Below are 20974 nucleotides of genomic sequence, written 5' to 3'. Positions count from 1 at the left end.
ATAAATGATCTCAAGGCTGTTTATCTGACAAGATGGCTCATGCCATTGTTATTTTGTATGGAAGAAGGGATGTTCTTTGCTTCTACGCATTATTGTTTCTTTAGGTTGCATTTGGTACGCCAACTGGATTCGACTCGGACTGAGGTAGGGGCGAGAGTGAAGGAATTGTGAAAGGTTTCTAGGGTTTTGATTTGATTAGTTTAGTGATTTACCAATCTTGTCTCATCGACCCGAGAAGAAAATGTTTTTTAGCTCTCTCTGGTCCTGTTCTGGTCCGATGTCACGTTCAGTTTATTATTTGTTTTTTAAACTGAGGATTTTTACATGTTAAATTTGTAAAATAAGTTGATTTAGTGGGATGGGATGGAGCCATGGAGGATGCCATAAGGTTTGAAAATCAAGGTGTAAATGAGCCTTAGTAATTTATTTGAGCTTGACTTGAATATTTCTTCAATGTTCAAGCTTGATGTTCGTTTGTGTTTGAGCTTGTGATCGAACTTATTTATTGGCTTGAACTTGATAGTATTGTTTTTCTGATTGTATATGCACAAGTGACCCGGTTCAACTCAAAAAATTTAATCGAGCTTTCAAACAAGCAGAGTTGTATCTCGTTAAATTAAATGAGTTCTATTATGCATTAGAGATCGCCTCAAGCTTGAAAATTATGAAACTCGCTTGTTAAAAGCTCGAATTGCTAATGCTTAAGAGCCTTCGTTGAACCAAAAGCCTTGAGCAGTACGGACGGATCCAGAAGTTCAAGACCGATTACAAACGGTTGGTCCTTATCAATTACAAAATTTTAAAGTCCAGTTAATCTGTTACAACCAATCTTTTTGAAAAAAGTCACGTGGCACTTTCCCATTAGTCCACGACTCATTGATATTAAAACATTAAGAAAACTAAGGCTGGTTATGCATTTTGAAATCGAAATCGGTTACAATGGAAATGGAAATGGAAATGGAAATGGAAATGAGCATGTCTTATTACTTTATGATCCTTTTTCTTAGAGATCGGTTATAATAGAACTGGAATTGGGCATAGCCGTAAACGATGAATACCAGGCGCTGCGCGTATCGACCCATGTAATTGTAGCTAACGCGTTAAGCATTCTACCTGAGAAATATGTTCACAAGAATGAAATGCCTTAATGGGAGTTCGATAGAATATAGAATAAAGATATACAAACAAAAACCATACTTTTATGACTGTTTTTCTTAGTACCGCATATACCAATATATAAATCATGTAATTTTTGTACCAACACCAACTAACTTAATTGACACACTAACTCATTACAGTTGGTATATATTAATACTGGTTTTACACCGACTTTGCTATCGGGTGAGAATAATTGAAACAAATTAAAACAAGAGACGAGTTTATTTAGGTTACATGCGAGTATAAGGACCGTCTACAATTGTTTCCCGTACACTAATAGAGAGAAATCTGGTAAGCAACTCTACAATACACGAGCAAAATTGAGTTCACGTTTTCATGCCTCAAAGCTCGACGGCCTCTTCTTTTTCTCTTTTTTTTTGCTTATTCTCGAACAAGAAATATGTGGATAATTGGAAAAAAGAAGCAATAGAGGAAGGAAACAAAGAAATAAAAGGAAATATTATGGTCTTCAAAGCAACATTGTCTCTGGGTTCTCGATGTAGCCTTTGAATGCTTTTAGCCATTCTGCACCGATAGCACCTAATAATATGCACACAAATTGTTACCACCTCGTAATTTAAACATTAATTATCATCTGAATATACTAAAAAATAAGCTTAATATAAATTCAATCTGAGACGAGAATCATGTGAGAATAAGAGTTATGGTTGTGAGAACAGTTCCAAGCCTTTGGATGAGTTGACTTTTTAATCTGACTTAATTTTTTTCAAATACTTTCAGTACCTTCAATTACATTTAAAGTCACTTTCACCAATACCAAAAAGACCTTTTTTTAGTTATTGAATATTTTGATAATATAATTAATGTTTAAATCTTCAAACGGATAAACTGTTGGAGATCTTAAAACTTTTGCTTCTTCGTTTTGAAGAAATTATAGAGAAGGCTTTAACAAGACATACCATCAATCACACGATGATCACAACTCAATGTGACGGGCATGAACGATGCAAACTTAAATTCCACAGCGCCTGAACCAGGTATAACCCTCCTCTCGGCTGCACAAGATTTATTCCGTAAGGATCATCATCAAGTTGGGAATTAGTGATAATGCTATCGCAAACATAACTAAAAGGGTCACTGGTCTGTTGGTGCACCCAGGTTACCGGGCCTCCCAAGAGGTCCAAGGGTTCAAACCTCACCAAAATTGAAGAGTGTGCATGAGTATTTGCGATATATATATATATATATATATAGAGAGAGAGAGAGAGAGAGAGAGGGGGGGGGGGAAGGATGATGTGAGAAGTTAATCAATTTGCGAGAAGGCGAAAAGCACGCTTAGTCATATATGATTAAAGACACCCAAAGAAGCAGCAGGTGACTTTGTGAAGCTATGTGTTGTCAAATGCAACATGTGTTTAATCATATATGATAAAACGTGCGTATCATACGTGTAATCATATATGATATCAAAACTTCTCTCCTCGCAAATTGACCACCTTCTCGTTTGAACCTGATCCAACACACACACACATATACATATATTATATACTTGCGGTTAGAATACTCACCAGACCCAACTGCTAGAATGCCTGCCTGGGGAGGATTTATGATGGCACAGAACTGCTTAATCCCGAATGGCCCTCCTAGATTTGAAACAGTGAATGTACCTCCCTGCAAATGAGAACATGAATTTCAATTTCGGTATCATCTTTTAAAAGGGTGTGAAAGCTTAACAAGGTGGGAATCATTCAGACCTCATAATCATCTGGTTTTAAGCTGTTTTCTCTAGCTTTCTGAGCTAAAATCTTAACATCCTCGGAAATTTTAGACAACCCTTTTTTATCAGCATCCTGCAAATCCAGGTCGTAAGAGAAACTATTATTAGAGTGGTCAAAAAACACGGAGATATATCAATGGCAACTAAAAGGTGCAATGACTAACCCTTACGACAGGGACATAAAGCCCATTATCCGTCTGCACTGCCACATTGATGTGTACGTCATGAAACCTATGTTATCAACCATGGGACACGTGATGATGAATGCCAAGTTACCGTGTAATTGTATTTTCTTGAAATCTAAAAATACCAAACCAAACGAGCCCAGTATGTCCCACCTGGAGGTGGGGTTTGAGGGTAAGATGTACATAGACATGGCCTCTACCCCAAAGAGTAGAAGCGGCTGTTTCCATGAAGACCCCGGTTTGATGGTAATTTTTCACAATCTGAAGAGTATTATTTCGACTCTCATACTTACTGACGAATATAGTCGTTAGTCCATGAACTGTTACACTGAGGAACTTTGCGAAGAGCCAAAGCTGCAGCCTGCAAAGATAATCATTTCAAAGTAAGTATGTTAACTTTAGTAACTTATCACATGCTTGAAAATATAAACAAAGCCAGCCTTCAAAAAAGATATTGCAAGGATAACGAGAATACCAAGATTAGAGGATTCTAAAAAATTAAGGATGAGAGTTTATATTTGTCTTTGTACACGGTATAATGTTTATGCTAATTATAGTTCATACCATATAAATATTAAAAAAAGAACTCTAATAGGGGGATGAAATCTTGGATACAATATAGGGTTGCCACAGGAATGTTGTATGACAAGAAGGTCATGTTAAAACTGAAAGGCAAAATGCTACAAGGTGGCCACCAGACCAATTATGATGTATGGGTTTGAGTGTTGTTCGTTAAAGAAGGCGGATGAGAAGAGGTTAAAAGTAGCAGAAATAAGGATGACTACATGAAGTGGTGGACCTGTGATGAGATCATGTTGGACATGATACCGAATGAGGTCTTTTGCCACACCTTGCTTCCTTTCTCTCTTGTGGGCACAATGTTTTACTTATTTTTAGCCTTCGTAATACTAATTTGTGAACATTCATCTTTCTGTTTTCTGAATAGGAAAACCAAAATTAACCCTCTTGTATTCCCCCATGTTTTTGGTCAACAATTCAGGGACACAGTCAAAGACGGACCCATACACACCTTCAAGCATCTGATAGAGTGATCTAGCAAGGGGTAGAATCCCTCACTTCATAGAACAAATGTAAAAATAGAATGTCACAGATCATCTATCTTTGTATGTATGGCATGTTTCAGGTGACAACTTCATGCCTAGTTTCTTCGTATTGTCCTTTGTTCCATGTGGATGGTGTAAGATAGCATGACTTATCATAATCTCGTTCAAACTTTCTAGTGAGATTCAAGACCAAAAGAGATGATACCTTAATCACAAGATCATTAATGGAAATCTTCTTCCCTCCTGAAGCTTCTTGTATTGAATTGAGTTCTGCACGCAATCTGCCGAGAAAACATCATCAGATCATCTTGAGAGCTTCTGATTAGTACCATACCTCTCATATGTAAGTTTGAATCAATACTCACTTTGTAAGTTTGTCGACACACGTATCTACTGTAAGATAATAATGAGGAATGGTTTGCTTCGAGAGCAACAAGCGTGAAGCAGTGATCTGTTGAGGTTATACGATCAATTAGTTTCAGATTTCTAAAAGGAGTAAACAATTCTTCTATGTCAATCCAAAAACTTAATAGATGAGGTATCATATACCTTCCTATGCCAAAATACAAAGTTAAAAGCCATTTGGATAAGGGTATAAATATACAAAGCACACAGAAAAGTCAACTGGAGATGGTAACCTTTCTTATCTGAGAATGTGGAATATCGCTGTAATTTATAGCAGAAACTGTTGCTTTATCAGCCTTTGAGGTTGCAGCTGAAGGAGCTTTCGCACCAGAAGCTACACGAAGAGGGAAGGGTGAGGCGGGGAAGTTGAAACAAAACAATAAGCAACTAAAATATTATAAACTGTTGATGCCATGTGATTCAGTAAAACTACAAGCTTAACAACATCCAGCTTCAGTCCAACAGTAGACCACAAAGAGTTGAGTTATACCGAGAAATACCTAAATATTCTTCAATGTCAGCCTTCACGATGCTTCCATCAGGACCTGTACCTTTAATACTTGAGAGAGATACCTAATTGAAGGAAACATTAGCATATAAAGGAAATAGAATACGAGTATGTCTTCAAACTTCAGTCAATTCAAGTTAAAGGGTCACCAATGAACATTAGTAGTACTGAAATAGATGAGAATTTAATACGTTGTGATCTTCAGCCAATTTTCTTGCAAGAGGACTGGCAAAAACGCGGTCCGTTTCAGGAGCTGCACTGGGTTTTGCAGCTTTTGGTTCTGGTGGGCTGATTGGCTTCTCAACCACATCTTCTTTCGCAGGAGTAGGTGCAGGGGGCGCTTCAGGAGAGGCAGCATCCGATGCCTGGGGTTTGTAATCTTTAAATTTTTCAATATCATCCTTATCTTCGACAGTTATCGCAATCACCTGCCACAATTACAACATTAGTTCATCCTACTATAATTTAACCATTCAAAATATACTTGACATCACAGTAAGTTGTGTTCATAAAATTTAGCAGGCCATCATGCAGATGGTTTATTATGCGGCATACTTTTAAGGTAATTACTTGGTACATCAATCTGCAGTATGCAATAGAATTTAACGGAAGAGAAGAAATGAGAACAGGGGTTTTGGCCCAAATATGCTCTCATTACAAGTATAATTGACTGATCCTTWAACAACAGACTAACATATAATATAAGAAATGTGGTTCTAGMATCATATCAAGATCATACCTCACCAACTTTAATTTCTTTTGCTCCATCTCCATGTATTATCTTTGCTAGATATCCTTCCTCCATACATTCCATTTCCACAGTGGCTTTATCCTGTAATAAATTGATGCACATGCTGGTAGTTAGTCTTGCAGGACCTCACAAAATTCTTCTCCAGAAAATCATGATAAGCAGCAAACCCAAAATGGAAGACAAAGAAGACATACTGTTTCAACTTCACAGAGTACTTCACCAGGTGCAACTTGATCCCCTTCTTTCTTTAACCACCGTGCTATGTTTCCCTGGATAAGGAACCAAGCAAAAAATTCAGGTAACAGAGCAATATGAAGAACCATATTGAGCTACCTGAAACTTAGAATAGCACAGACCTCTGTCATTGTAGGTGAAAGAGAAGGCATCCCGAGCTCTTGGTGTGGGGGAAGGCCTGCATGTCAAAGCATAGAAAACTGCATTAGTACAACGAATAAACCTACTGATCAAAATAAGCAACAAAATATGGTTAGAACAACATTAGGAAGAGGACAATCTAACAACAGTTGACGAGAGTAAGTTTGACAATCGAACAAAGTGGGTTGCACTATTCTACTTACAACTACAATCCCACATACAATGGAACTGATCAGTCAAGACCTTGTGAATGATGCAGATGTATAGCTATATAAGCAACCGGCACAAGAATATCCACACTAAAGAACCTAGAACGTTCATTGTATATTTGGATTTCCAGCACCAAATCATCACTAAGCAAATTTGTATTTTCATCACATATAGAAGATTCCATATGCATCAGGAGATCTTACACATTCAATCAAATCGGATCATCTCTTTATGAATTAAAAGTCAGAGCCAGGAGATACCAATGTTACACATGGAAAGTACCTGAATTTGTTGAAAATCTTCTCCCAAGTTGTGCGTTATTGCTGTTAAACATGAATCTTTTGAATCAGAACATGAATCAGATACATCGATAATTGCAAGGGTGTTAAGGATGCTTCAAAATTACCATGAAATTCCTCTACTAAACACCATGCCACTAACTGAAGTTCCTTCTGTTCTAACAGCAAGTCCATTTTGCACCTAAAACATAAAGCAACAGTAAGCTTTTGATGAATAAGCTTCTATATAACTCTATGTTCAATTTACAGGATGATGACAATGAAACCAAACCTAAGGAGGTGCAATGCTTGATGGATTTGACATACCTTTGTGGGATTCGCTGCCCTATAACTTCGAGTGAATATGGGTGTACTTGACATGAATCCACTGCAAGACTTGCATACACAAATATTCTGTCCAGGAAAATTGTTAATCTGGTGGAGCTTCGACACATCTGCAATGTGAATGTAAATCTGTCAATGACAACCATCATAAAAATTTCTGATAATACAGTCACTGACCAATTATTTATCAACATTAATGCAAGTGTGCCTAGGATAAAAAAGTATCTTTTAGTGTACCACTATCGTAAGAAACTAAGCACTATAAGAAATAACAGTTGGGAACCAAAATAACTCAGCCGCTTACTTCTAGTAGGGCTAAATAGCGCCTTTACTTTTTAAAATAACCAATATTTTAATTATTGCGAACCTAAAAGTCCTTAGTAGCGTTGGCAAAGAAGAACAACCGGTTAAATGTGCAAAGCTCAAGACATAGCTACAACTGAGGAATTGCTCTTATTAACAACATCAAATAGCTATACAATGCGTTTGATCTACATAGCTTCCTCAATGCCAATAGTTGCATAAGTTCTCGTGCGCCATAAATTTCTCATTTGTCAGTGAATGACCAAACCGTCGCTTATTTCTCTTTCTGATTCCTCTCCTGTCTAAACAATCTTAAACAGGGCCCCCAGGGTCCATGAAGTCAAATCAATCAACCTAAATAGTAATTCTTGCGCTCCATACAGAAAATCAGGAAATCTGATCCCATGCATATAGCATCTACCATTATGAAATATTACAAGAAAAGTGATAACTAAAAATGAGTAACACATCTTGTTCGTGGATGAAACTGCATGGTGTGAGGCACATAACAAATAAAACATTCAAATAATCAGTCTGACAAATCTGAAGATCATCATAGACGATCTTTATAAATTCTGAACAAAAACATCCAAGACTTGCACCAGAATGTGGTTATCCCCTATGGCACTCAATTTTCCTTCATATGAAGACTAAAATACATGTATAACGAAATGGAATTAGCCTAAGAGGATAGAGAAGGTAAAACCACAGATGAGAAGTCTTTGCAACAGTAGCTACAGCAACAAATATATGATTACAGCTATTGATGACGAGACACTAATAGTGGCAATATATAAGTACGAATGTTGTTTAATAAATCACGATGCATCTCATAAAGTTCTAATCTTTTTGGAATACAAAAAGCCGAATCTGCTATACATACACATAATTTGGGTTACATTTGAAGTTTTTATACTATACTCCATACATACATTGACAACTAAGTGTGAAAGCAATAGGCAATGGAAAATAAAGTTTATATATTTATTCCTAGATATTGTGATATGAATTTGGTTTATATCCATAAAGTAAATTATGAAACCTATTGCGAATAATACATGGAAGAGGTATGTCACACTATATGAATTATAGCAAGTAAAATAGGAAGCAGATACTTACCATCACCCTTGTTAGAGATCGAACGAGTACTATGCGAAAACCACCGAACCAGAATGGCATGATCCTGCTTTAGCAAGCCCTGAGCATTTTTCAGCTGGAATAATACAAAACCGATCAATATAATAGACAAACTTGGCAGCAAGCATACAAGCATCCAACTCATCAAATATCATGTCATCTTAAAGCATCCTGCTATTCAAGCTCAAATTAACAGAATGTTCCTCTTCTCCCTCCCCCTCCCTCGCCCTCCCCCTTCACTCCCTACCAAACATGAAGCTTAATATGACACGCAAAACCTAAATCAACAAAACCCGTCTAACAAGCATGATAACAGAAAATTCAATCTTGACATACTAATTTTTTCATTTTTTTCTTCTTGACAGCTACTGGACCATTATCGGGAGAAAGAAAGATCTCAAAATCATTTCAAAAGTGCAATCACCTAACGCATCTAACACCAATACGTTCACATCCGTCATTAATCATAAATAATGATTGTATACATACAAAACATGATATCTATAGATTGAAAACAAACAAACAAACACACACGTATTTATATAACATATCAGGTAGCAAGAATTGGTACGTATGATCGGAACCTGTTTAGAGTGACGGATGATATGAGATGCAAAAGTCATGATTGAAGAGGTGGCTTCAGTAGAGTGGTTGTTCGCCGGAGGAAATGGCGTACGCCGTCGACGTTCGGAATATTTGTATGTGTCTAGGGCTAGAAGTCAAATGGTGAAGGCACAGAAGGTCCAGATCGGTGTTCCTGATTAAAACATGGGTCTGCTGTAAAATGTTAAAAGCGTGGGGAACCTTTTTCTTTTTCTTACGGTAAAAAGCTGATAAAAAAATAACGAAATATATTATTATTATTATTTTCTTTTAAAATTTATATACGATAAATAAAATATTTTCTTCATATTTGGTGAAGTTTGAACCTCTAATTTTTTAAGAGGCCAAAGACTCACATATCTTCTACAAATATTTGTAAAACCTTAGGGGTTGTTTGACAGTTACTGAATGGTTTAATGCAGAATGATTAAACAGTGAGAATAATTGAAAGTAATGTTTTATTCATAATTAAAAGGCAATGAGTGTCAATAGATGTCTCTTAGTATTTTTTTTTTCAAAACAAAATGTTTTTAATTTACTTACCCAGAGAAAAAAATATATACTATATTATAAAGCATGAGACAAAAATTCTTAAAAATCATCCTTTATATATGAAGTACTGTTAATTGATGCATATTGCTTGAAATTCAATATTACAAGTAAAGTATGCATAAGTACAACTTATTAAGCTTTATGCATATTACTTGAAATTCAAGATTACAAGTAAAGTATGCATAAGTACAACTTATTAAGCTTTATATTTGAACTCGTGTAACTAACTATAGATAAATACAATTAAATACATAATAAAATTCTCAATTTAGATATCTAAAATATAATTATGATAATTATTGAGTTCTAACATAAACTTAGTTATTATCACTATAAAAATTATAATTATTAAACCAAAAACAAATTATTTATTTATTAAATCTAAATTAAGTTATAATAAAAAAAATAAATTAAAGAAATTACACAAAAAAAAATGATAACTTTTATATATATTTTTAATTTTTATGATATATTTAAATTTATATTTAAAAAAAACATTATTGTTTGCTCAAAACCATATAAATTCATATTATAACATCGACATAGACAAAAAAATAAAACGAAACATTAAAATTGAGATACATCTCGTTACATTGTACGTGTATCCTTCTAGTTAAATTTAAAGCATTTATATTTGTTGAGATCTATGAATCCCTTCAATATGTCTAAAACTACTTGATTATCGACTCCAACAAATTAATTTATATCAAAAGATTTTTGGCCTAACGGTATGTGAGTTTTTGGTCTTTTATGAGGTAAGGGGTTCAAAACTTCATCAAAGATGAGAATGGTGTGTACGTTTATTTATTTTATTTGTCGTATATAAATATTATATATTTCAAAAAAAACAAATTAATTTATTTTAAAGATTATAATATGTGTTTGAAATGGGCCAAATTTGAGGGTCAACCAATAACACCATTCAATATTAAGGTGAATTAAAAATCAAAACAACCATCACCTCATCTCATCAATGACCTTTTGCACTCCAAAAAAGCCAAGAGTCAAAAAGTGAAGGCCAAATTGGAATGAATCCCCAATTCACCATCATTAAATCCATTCATATTTCTTTTACAAAATATAACATCTATATATATATATAGTAAATCTGTAAGGTGAACTTTATCTGTGTATTTTTTTTTTCTTTCACGCTGTATAAAAAGAGATGGAAATCTGAATCGTGTCAAGATAGTGGGATGATGGAAACGAATGGAGGATTTCCAAAGAGCACGAAGAATCTGAGGAGTAATACGACTTCAAAGATTATCGGGGTCATGTTATATATGACAACTCCAACTGGTCTGGATCCGTCTCCAAGGAAACCAATTTGAGGGAACATTTTTTAGTTCACTCAGTTGCTAAGGCTAGCAGGGGCCTAGGTTCGAGCACTTATCGGGCAAGATTATCTGCCATCAAAATTGACTGCTAGCAGTAGCAAGGGCTTAGGTTCGATCACTTACCGAGTAAGATTCTGTTAATTCTCTACCATCAAAACTGATTGTAGATAAGCATGTTTTACCCAACAATCTCTTACTAGATAAGATTATCGGTGCTTATTATGACTCTTACCGGGTATACAGGGTACAATTTACCGGCCGTTGTCGCATCCACCCGCTAAGGTAAATGACACCCGGTAAACATTTGGTAAACGTCACTAAATTTAATGCCATTGACAATGGGTGTTGATTTGAAAACACAAGTCTGATGATGAATCAATAAAAATTCATACAATGGTTACAGAAGCGTTGAAGTTAATATCCACAGGCATAGAAAAACATATCCCGGTTCGTTTTTGTGACGGTTTCTGACCTGGAAAAACATACACACGATTCGTATCCGAGTGCTTTACTTTGAAAAACAAATTTACAAGCTATGTGGCTCGACTGAATCCTTCATTAAAAATGCAGACCCTCGATTCCCTTGAGAGTCGATTCAAAGTTCTTTATGTTTTTACTGCCAATCGAACGTTTTTGATCCGAGGATACAACCGGTGAGCTCCTTTGGCCTGTACTTGTGACTCGGCCAACTGTACCCGGGCTCGCATCTGTTGTGCGCCCATATGATGGCTCGGGCTCACCACCTGCCTCACGGCTGCTAGACACAGCAGGTCGCCGTGAAGATCCACTTGATTGCAATAGATTAGAACTCGATAACTGCATCAACACGAGTAAAAAAGATGAGAGGGTGGTTGAAACAGTTACCAAAGAGTCATTGGTCTAGCGGTATCTGGGTTAGTCATTGGTCTACCAAAGAGTGCATTTCAACTCATTTTGGGTTTTTGTTTTCTTGAAAGTGGCTCAAAGGTAAAATGCAAAACCAGTATTCGGTTTTTCTCAAGAGTACATTTCTGTAGATCACTACTACCAAACAAAAACCTTCCCAATTTATACAGACATTAATCCACACAGACAACTTTATCCATTCAGGACTCGATGGAAAATCAACCAAACAGCCCCAACGGCTACCTTACTTGTAGGCTACACAAATCATTGATTAACACAAGTCAAGATAAGATAACACCACCAGTAATAAATACCATTTACAAACTAAATACTCTCTCCGTCCCAAAATAAATGTCCACAAAGAAAAAGACATATAGTTTTAGAAATGTATAATTACTATACTTTTTAAGTAACTAAATGACAATTTTACCAGTAATAGTGAGGAAGCAATGAATTTCTCTGTCTCATAATTAAAGACAGAATTGAAAAGCAGGCACTTGCCTTTGGTTGTGGACGCTTATTTTGAGACAAACTAAAATAGAAATGTGGACACTTATTTGGGGCAGAGGGAGTAACGACTAAATACTGACATGTGGCGGACTGTGTGTGTGTGTGTTGTCCAAATTGTAACGATACATACTTCTCTACTCATGGATGGATCACTGGAAGCTGGATTTTTCTGTTTAGACAGGCTCCCAGAATTGAAAGGCATCCCAGCATTTCTAGGGCGGGAGGGATTTGCAGAGGACCAACCAGTAGGCCTACCGTCTTCACCACCTGCAGACCAACGACATTTATACGTCTCAAGGTTGTCAAACCAGATTTCAAAGCATTAGATCATCAAGAATGGCAAGATGAAACACTCCTTCCCGACCTTTCCGTCCCATGAAAGTCAACAAAAGTTCTTTTTTGGAAAGCTTTCAACTTTAAATTACCGAATTGCCCTCATCAAATTTGGACCCACAAGATGTCTCTATTATCTTATTGGCAGTGTTCTAAAACGCCATGGCTTGATATAGCGTATGACACGTCTTCGCCGTTAACATAAGGCCTATAGTGATTCTGTGAGGCGTGGCTCAAGTGTGCTTTTACAAGGCGTGATTTCAAAAAAGATTTATCTTTTTAGTTTCTATTTTTTAGCTTTTGTGTTTTTTACACTTTTCACTTTAGATTTTACACTTCTATAGATTTTACCTAATCACATCACTCACAAGTTCACAAATTCACACACGTCATAGACTCACGATTAAAAAGGGGTTGTAAAATTACCCTTCCAAGTTCTATTTTGAATATTTAATCAAAGATTATTTATATAATGCTAATATATATGATTTTTCTTCTCTAGTATGAACGTAAATTTTAAATACCATTATCTCATTGAATAATATAAAAAAAAAATTATGTATATACATATATAGAGTCAGGTTCATACAAGAACAATAACTAAATAAGAGAATAAGAAAACGGACGAATCAAATGCGATTTTACACTAAAATCACATGTGATTTATGCGACTTTGGTTGCGACCTGAGATCGCGGGCCACATCGTCTGCACACCCTTTTGTTGTCTGTTAATGTAAAATGACGTGATTTTGCACGTGATTTGGCTGTTTTCGTATTCTCTTATTTAGTTATTGTTCTCGTTTGAACTTCCCTCTCTCTCTCTCTCTATATATATATATATATGTGTGTGTGTGTGTGTATATATATAAATCTATATATGACATACAAATTTGCTGCCTTGGAAAAGCCGCGTCCTCGCCGTGGGGCGTAAGGCTTGAGGTTTGACCTCGTCGCCACGCCAGTCCACGTCTCACACCATTTAGAGCCTTGCTTATTGGTATTTTAGATATTCGGCAAATAGACAAACATTTTTACTCTGAATGAAAGATAAATAAAGACGAGCTAAATCTCACCCGACATCCTGTTAGGGTTAGAAGCCATGGGAGGGATACCAGAACTTGTTCCAACACCAGCGCCCTGACAGAAAGCATTACGTTATTCAATTGTACTGGGCTTCCTCAACAATGTTGTCACAAGTAAACAACTTACAAGAGCACGGGATGGAGGATTGGCAAGTTGTGATTGCTGATACTTCAAGATAGTCCAATCAAAGATGTAATCAAACTGAAAGCCTGAAACAGTAAAATGTAGAGCAACCATTAACTATTAGATACAATGTACCCGCCTTTGACCCAAACTAAATGCAAAGATTTCCTTTTAATGTTGTCCCAAAATAAATGCAACAATTCCTTTTTGGACGGACGATGAATCCTTTTTGGGTTTCAATACAAATTTTGGATAAAGAGAGTATTAGATAAGCAGGGGTTGTTTGGTTGGTTTTTCCATGTCCTGTATGGATAAAGTTGTCTGTGTAGATCAACTTGTCTATATAGATTGAAAAGGTTTTTGTTTGGGAGGTTTTTTTCATAGATAGAAAAAGCATGTTTTTTAATTCGGGGGGCAGGTTCGGCAAAAACTTGGCTTTCTGCATAAAGCTCCCCCTAGAAGCTTATTGAATAAGCCACTTTCTACATTCATCAAGTCACTACCAAACAGTCTGACCAAATAAGTTGTGAGGCCCATTAAGCTTATTAAGCCGCCAACATACAGGACCTAAGTCCTGTATGGATAAAGTTGTCAATGTAGATTAATCTATCTGTATAGATTAGAAAAGTTTTTGTTTGGAGGGTTTTTCCATAGATGGAAGAAAACGTGTTTTTTAATTGAGAGGGACAAGTTTGGAATTTTTTTGGCTTTCTACATAAAGCTCCCCCATAAAAGCTTACTGCATTAGCCGTTTTCTATATTATTAAGTCGCTACCAAACAGCCATGTATCGCTGACCGAATAAGCTATGAGTCTCATTAAGCAGCCAACAAACATGCTCTAAAACAAGCTTATCTACAACCACTTGCAATGCACGATAAGTAGAGTAGAGTAACCTAACCTTCACGAATAAAAAGATCACGGAATATTTTCTTCAGATAAGCATAATCTGGCTTATCCTCAAATTTTAACGAACGACAATAATGGAAGTATGATGCAAACTCTGTAGGATATCCCCGGCATAAAGACTGAAAGAGTATGCAAAAATACTTTGTGAAGTTCATGGCACATAAACGATAATTGGCAGCAACAAACATCATGGAATGGTATAGCTTACCTCAATAGAGGTAGAAACCTTCTTTTCACTAATCTTTTCGTACTTTTGTTTCTTGTTCCCGGCTTTCAGTCCCTGCCACGGAAGACTACAATGTACACAACATGTAGTCACAACTAACCATATGATGCATCAAATTTTGAAAGAAGATAACATGAACTTGGTCACGCTACAACAAATTGGCTTTATAGGACACCTATATTGTCTAAACGTCCTAATAAAATATTGCGTAAAACTTAGGTTTATAGGACCAAACTATAAAGCATCCTATCTAAAAGCATTGCAATAGGCTTATAGGATGTTTTTAGGTGTTTTAACAAGTTTTTTAGGACGCTTTTAAAGTAAAGTGCTCTGTTAGCTACTTTATAGGACACTTTTGAGAAGTATCCTATAAACCCATCTTTTTATAGAACACTTTTTCAAATAATGTCGTATAAAATAGTTAATACGACACTTTATTTTAAAGCGTCCTAGGAACTTGTTAAAACGACTAAAAACATCCTATAAACCTTGCAACGCTTTTGGATAGAACCCTTTTTAGTTTGTCTATAAAATGATTTCTAGGACGCTTCTACATTTTAGGCATCCTATAAAATCAATTTTGTTGTAGTGTGAAAAGTATCTACCTTCCTCTTAAGAAGTACATGAGAACATATCCAAGTGATTCCAGATCATCCCTCCTGCTTTGTTCTAAGAAACAGAAACACAAACATGTAACTATGATGATGTCATTCATATGCTTGAATAACTTTGAGCGCTTTCGCAATCTTACCAATTCCAAGGTGGGTATTCATGCTCGCATACCTTGCTGTTCCCGTCAAGTTCTTGTTCTCTCTGCATTTAATATGGCACGATAAAGCAAAAATGCATGACCTCTTGTGCTCATGATAAAAAAAAAGGGGAATAAAAGAAAGGTTTCATCAGAAAAAAGCTTAACTCTGGCACGATTATATTATTGTTTTCTTCCAACAGTCCGAGAATGGATAGAACACAACTTACCATAAAATGCTATGTTTTCAAAAAAGGGAACAATTGTTATTCATGTGCTCTCACTTGGTTGAGTGCATGTCTCATCTTACCCCTAGGACCTGGTGAGACCTTTGCACCCAGGGGCGGACCCACATGGAATGATACAGTGGCATGTGCCACTGCTTCATGGTTCCGTCATAAGAGGAAAAAATTATGTTTCTGGAGGGAGCCACCGTATTGTTTTGTTAGGTGCCACCATATTATTCTTCAAACTGAAATGTTAACACAAGACTTTTAATGGCTAAGATGGTAAATGCTCCTGTCTTTGTACAAATTGTTGTTTTTAGCTTAAATTTTGGTGTCTATTTACATACCTATTGTGTTTTTAAAAATATATGTAGACAGGACTCAGACATTGGTCTTCACATAGGGTCTTTTCTATGTAAGGACAAGGAACCAACCAACAGATCTATACTAATATTGTGAAGAAAAAGAATTAGATATTTTATTATAACCAAATCGTGCCACCACTTGAAAAAAAAAAACTCTGGGTCCGCCTCTGTTTGCACCTCAATTTGCCTTGCTCCTTAGACAACCCTGCTAAAAATTAAACAAACCCACTCACCTATAAGGAATGTGCCGATGAGTTGAAGAGTCCCTATATTTCTTGGCTAGCCCAAAATCAATGGCATAGACCTGCAATGTGTAGGTGTATATATATATATATATATATATATATATGTTTAAAGGCAATTTACAAAAATCAGAAATGTACAATGGAAAAAGGGAACCAATTATGGACTGAAACCTGATTAGCACGCCTTCCTAAACCCATAAGAAAGTTGTCTGGCTTAATATCCCGATGCAGAAATGATTTACAGTGAATAAACTCAACACGATTGACCTGCGACAAATATGATCACAAGAAAAGAGTGAATGAGAGAACATGCAATTATCAATGAAGAATGCACATGCAATAAAAAAAAGCATACCATCTGATCAGCAAGCATAAGAACGGTTTTCAAAGACAGCTTCCTACTACAGAAGTTAAACAAATCCTCAAGACTGGGTCCCAATAAATCCAAAACGAGAACATTGTAGTCTCCTTCGACGCCAAACCATCTCACATTTGGAATTCCAGCTAACAAATTGGAAGATAAGAGAAACAGTAAGAATAACCAAATAACCCATAAATTATTATTACAGAATGCAAAACAGAATTATGGAAGTGATCATTACTTCCTCCCTGTAGTATCTTGTACAACTTCGATTCATATAGCAATTGCGGGTGCTTTGTTTTAATATTTTCCTGAAAAAGAAGGGATGGAACAATATAGCGAGATTATAGAAAATCACAAGCCTTAACTAAAATTGTAATCAAGAAAATCCATAAATTAAAGAGGATATGCAACACCACAGAACCCCACATGGGCGCGAAGATAACCTAGACTAATGATCTCATATCGCCTTTCAAATGGCATCAAGATTAGTTTTCGACCATCTTGCATGATTAAAGTTTTCCTGGGGGAATGGAGAAACCAGCAATAAGGGTATCTATCCAAGGTGGATCATGATCAGATTAGTTTAAGTTTTTATCTTGACCATGAAGTTCTAAAAAGCAGCTAAGCGCCTTACGTCATTAAGCTATAAATAAGCTGTCAGCCTTCAACCAAATACAATAAAATGCAAACCAGCAAATTGTCAAACCAGGCATATACAGCATACAATTCCTGTATTCCCATTATTACCATAATGTGTGTATGATTATAGATCATAATGGTTAATTGATTATGCACATCCAAACAAATCTATGAAGTTTTAGTGAGAGAATCCTATCGGGTTCTAAGAGCATGTGACTTGGCAACTTTTCTTTTGAAGTATATAATATTTATATACGGCAAATAGAACAAATAAACTCATACCTCCTCACCTGTGGTGAGGTTTGAGCCCTTGACCTCCTAGGAGGTCCAGGACTCGCATACCGCTAGACCAAAGTCCCTTTGGTGTTTGTTAGCAACTTAATGATGACTCAATGCTTATTCAGTTAGCTATATATGATTGTTTGGTAGTGACTTAATAATGCATAAAATGGCTTATTCGATAAGCTTCTAAGGGAGCTTTATGCAGAAAGCCAAGTTTTTTCCAAACATGTGCTCGCAATTAAAAGAACACTCTCCTTCTATGTATGAAAAAACCATCCCAAATAAAAACGCTCTCAATCTATACAGTCAGACTAATGCACACACTCAACTTTATCCATATATAACTTAATGAAAAACCATCCACAGCCCCTAAAGCATGGTGGTTTTACAGTTACAGTTCCTATCATCAACCCATATGGATGTCAAACATATTACTGGAAACATAAAAACCACAAATTAGTCACAATTTAGTATGCAAAATCAAAAACAATTGCTAATTTTTTACTCACAAGCTTGATAGCAACTTCTTCATTCGTCTGAACATTTGTACCTATAAAAATAAACAAATGCCCAATGGTTAGCAAGCAATACAAGCTCATAAAACTAAAAGGAGTCAAAATCATCATAATAATCAGCATTAATACACGAACCCAGATAGATCTCTCCAAATGAGCCGCTGCCGATCTTGCGCCCTAGCCGAAACTTATTCCCCACACGAGGCTCCATCATATAAACAATTCAAATACTTCGTGTTTACAAAATTAAAACCCTAGTTCAAAAAATTAACGAAGGACAACAGTCGGAGTCCGATTATCGCCTCATTCAGGAACCTGCGAATCGACCAATCGAGATGAAACGGAAGTTGACGTCAGCCACCGGCAACCGCCATGAAGAGTGAAATAAAAAGGCTGAGAAAAAAGTGGGTCAAACTGAAACAGGGGTTGATGAAACAAAGAGATCAATCGAAGGTATTTGAATAATTGAATTGAGATGATTCTGATTTGGAGAAAAGGAAAAAGAATTTTTTTTTCCTGCAAAATTTCAATGGAGGTTTAGGTTGGAATGAATGATAATGGGATATGGGGAAGAGAGAGGAGGCATCGTGATAGCACCCCCTACACACATACACTCTTCGCAATCTCTTTGATTGAATCGCAGTAGCCTTTTTGACCCAACCCTGCTTCTAAGTTTGGTGTGGATCTCCGCCAAACTCCCTAGCTAAAACCAATAAAAAGGAGATAGATACATCAACATGTATGTATAGGTTTTTCGTGACAATTATAAGAAAATATCATATTTTTTAATCATTTCTAATTGAATGTCAACACTATTGAGATCTATTTTGTCAACACCATTGAGATGTAATTTGAATTAATTTTTTTGGGTGGGCAGGTTTCATGACAAGTATAAGAAAAGATCTTTTGATGTCAATTCTAATTGAATGTCAACACTAAATAGTTGCATCTCGAATCAATTTCCTTGGGTGGGCATGTGATTAAGAGCAGTGGTTCGTGCCATCATATCCAATACACTGGGTCCAACCTTGGTTCCACATATTTTCACATGATATCAGAACCAATATCTACTATTCTTTGACTTTTAACACTCTGTGCCTATCTGTACATGTTTGGCCCCTCTCAACACTCAAGGACAATTTATACCCGTCTAGCCCTTGTGTTGAGGAGGTGTATTGGAGTCTCAAATTAAATAGACTTGGATCATTTCTCCTCTATATATGTTGGAACATGTATTCTCTTCTCAAAGCCTATTTTTTGAGTATAAGGGATTCCATATGTTCTCACAACATAGAAAAAAAAAACTACAGCATAAATTAGGGTGAATAATATAAAATGAAAAATATATGTTCCTACCCTCCATCAACAATCTCATCTAGGCATAAAAAGTTCAGATCCAAGTTTTTTTAGTGCCTCCCTTTGGTTAACATCACCCTTGCATCAACAACTTGACAAAGGTTAGACACTGAAATGTCAAAATTTGAACATTTGTGTCAGTTGGAGTCTCACATCAGCTAAACTTTGAATATTTTTTCTCAATATATGTTGGAATCTCTCTTCTCTTCCCAATAGCTCTTCTAGAGGGTAAATAGATGAGGTTCCACGTTTTTTCATACGGTATCAAAGTTAATGTCTGCCAAACACCAGACAATATGTGTCCCTCTAGCCTCCGTTAGATAGGGCATGTTGGAGTCTCACATCTGCTAGACTTGAACCATTTCTCCTCCATATATGATGGAGCTTCCTTTCTGTCTTCAAAGGCTCTTTTGAAGAGTAATTCAATGAGGTTCCTCGTATTATCTCGGTACGACTATATAATGGAACAATCATTAGTTTCTAATGACCTGAGGAGAAGAGTAATCATATCGAAGAAACCAAGGCCGTTGCTAGAGCTAATTCACTTTCATCATGGCCTTCGGCTACAAAAAAGTGCAAATCTTGTACAAATCTACATACCACGACGTTATTCTCAAACATTGCTATCTCAACTGAAAATACACATACCAACAAATAGACAAGCACTTTATGTTCACAAAGAGTACAGAGTATCCCCAGTTACCATTATTGCAGCATTCCAGACTAGATATTCTCCGCTTTGTCTAAACTTGGACTCACAGTTTTAAAACATGCCTGATAAATAGTCCCTTGTAAAGCAAACTCTGTTCCCCTTCCCAACTGAGATCTCACAATTATGGTCATAAAAAAGTTGTCTTTCCGATAGCAACTCGTGATATCAGAAACCAAACCTTCAGTTCTAGCATTTGTCTTATGAGTTTTAGTAAACACAAACTTTTCAAAAGCTGGTTTTGCGCTATTAAGCCGACCATTCATATGAAAAATACTTGACTGCTACACGTCTTCCCTTGGAATCCAAAATGATAAATGTTTTTTTTATAATTAGTGAGGCATCCTGTAAGCACCCGGTCAGAAAAAGGAACGTTACTGATTTCTAGTTTTCTACTATCTGGAAAGTTGTGAAAAGGAGATGATTAGAGATTTATAAAAAAAATGAAACATTAAAATTGAAATGTATCTTACTACATTGTACGAGTAACCTTTTAGTTTATAAAAA

General features: G+C 36.0%; 2 protein-coding genes across 3 annotated transcripts; both read right to left on the bottom strand.

Moving 5' to 3' along the window:
* Positions 1-1274: 1274 nt before the first annotated feature.
* Positions 1275-9204, bottom strand: LOC112516499 (dihydrolipoyllysine-residue acetyltransferase component 3 of pyruvate dehydrogenase complex, mitochondrial). The gene is made up of 19 exons (XM_025123570.1): positions 9042-9204; positions 8440-8533; positions 7000-7127; positions 6801-6874; positions 6677-6717; positions 6166-6221; positions 6004-6078; positions 5798-5890; positions 5250-5486; positions 5051-5123; positions 4784-4884; positions 4511-4596; positions 4351-4426; positions 3375-3442; positions 3061-3127; positions 2874-2969; positions 2688-2790; positions 2079-2174; positions 1275-1698 (listed from the first exon to the last, which is right to left on the bottom strand). Exons 1-19 carry the CDS (start codon positions 9078-9080, stop codon positions 1628-1630), a joined length of 1674 nt encoding a protein of 557 aa, XP_024979338.1. The 5' UTR covers positions 9081-9204; the 3' UTR covers positions 1275-1627.
* A 2090-nt stretch (positions 9205-11294) lies between these two features.
* LOC112516497 (casein kinase 1-like protein 2) lies at positions 11295-19068 on the bottom strand. 2 transcript variants are annotated; one of them, XM_025123567.1, is made up of 15 exons: positions 19015-19068; positions 18538-18717; positions 18397-18437; positions 17205-17274; positions 16958-17106; positions 16774-16869; positions 16591-16661; positions 15769-15830; positions 15623-15686; positions 15000-15084; positions 14784-14910; positions 13887-13969; positions 13751-13814; positions 12475-12611; positions 11295-11765 (listed from the first exon to the last, which is right to left on the bottom strand). In XM_025123567.1, the coding sequence occupies exons 2-15, from the start codon at positions 18614-18616 to the stop codon at positions 11508-11510; spliced, it is 1386 nt and encodes a 461-aa protein (XP_024979335.1). In that variant the 5' UTR covers positions 18617-18717; positions 19015-19068; the 3' UTR covers positions 11295-11507. The 2 variants fall into 2 exon arrangements, with proteins under 2 accessions (XP_024979335.1, XP_024979334.1); XM_025123566.1 differs by having other exon boundaries at positions 18538-19025.
* Between the last annotated feature and the right edge of the window lie 1906 nt (positions 19069-20974).

This window comes from Cynara cardunculus (genome assembly GCF_001531365.2).
Source record: "Cynara cardunculus var. scolymus isolate 2C chromosome LG 8, CcrdV1, whole genome shotgun sequence".
Taxonomy (NCBI): Eukaryota; Viridiplantae; Streptophyta; class Magnoliopsida; order Asterales; family Asteraceae; genus Cynara; species Cynara cardunculus.
This window is presented reverse-complemented; position numbering and strand designations above follow the sequence as displayed.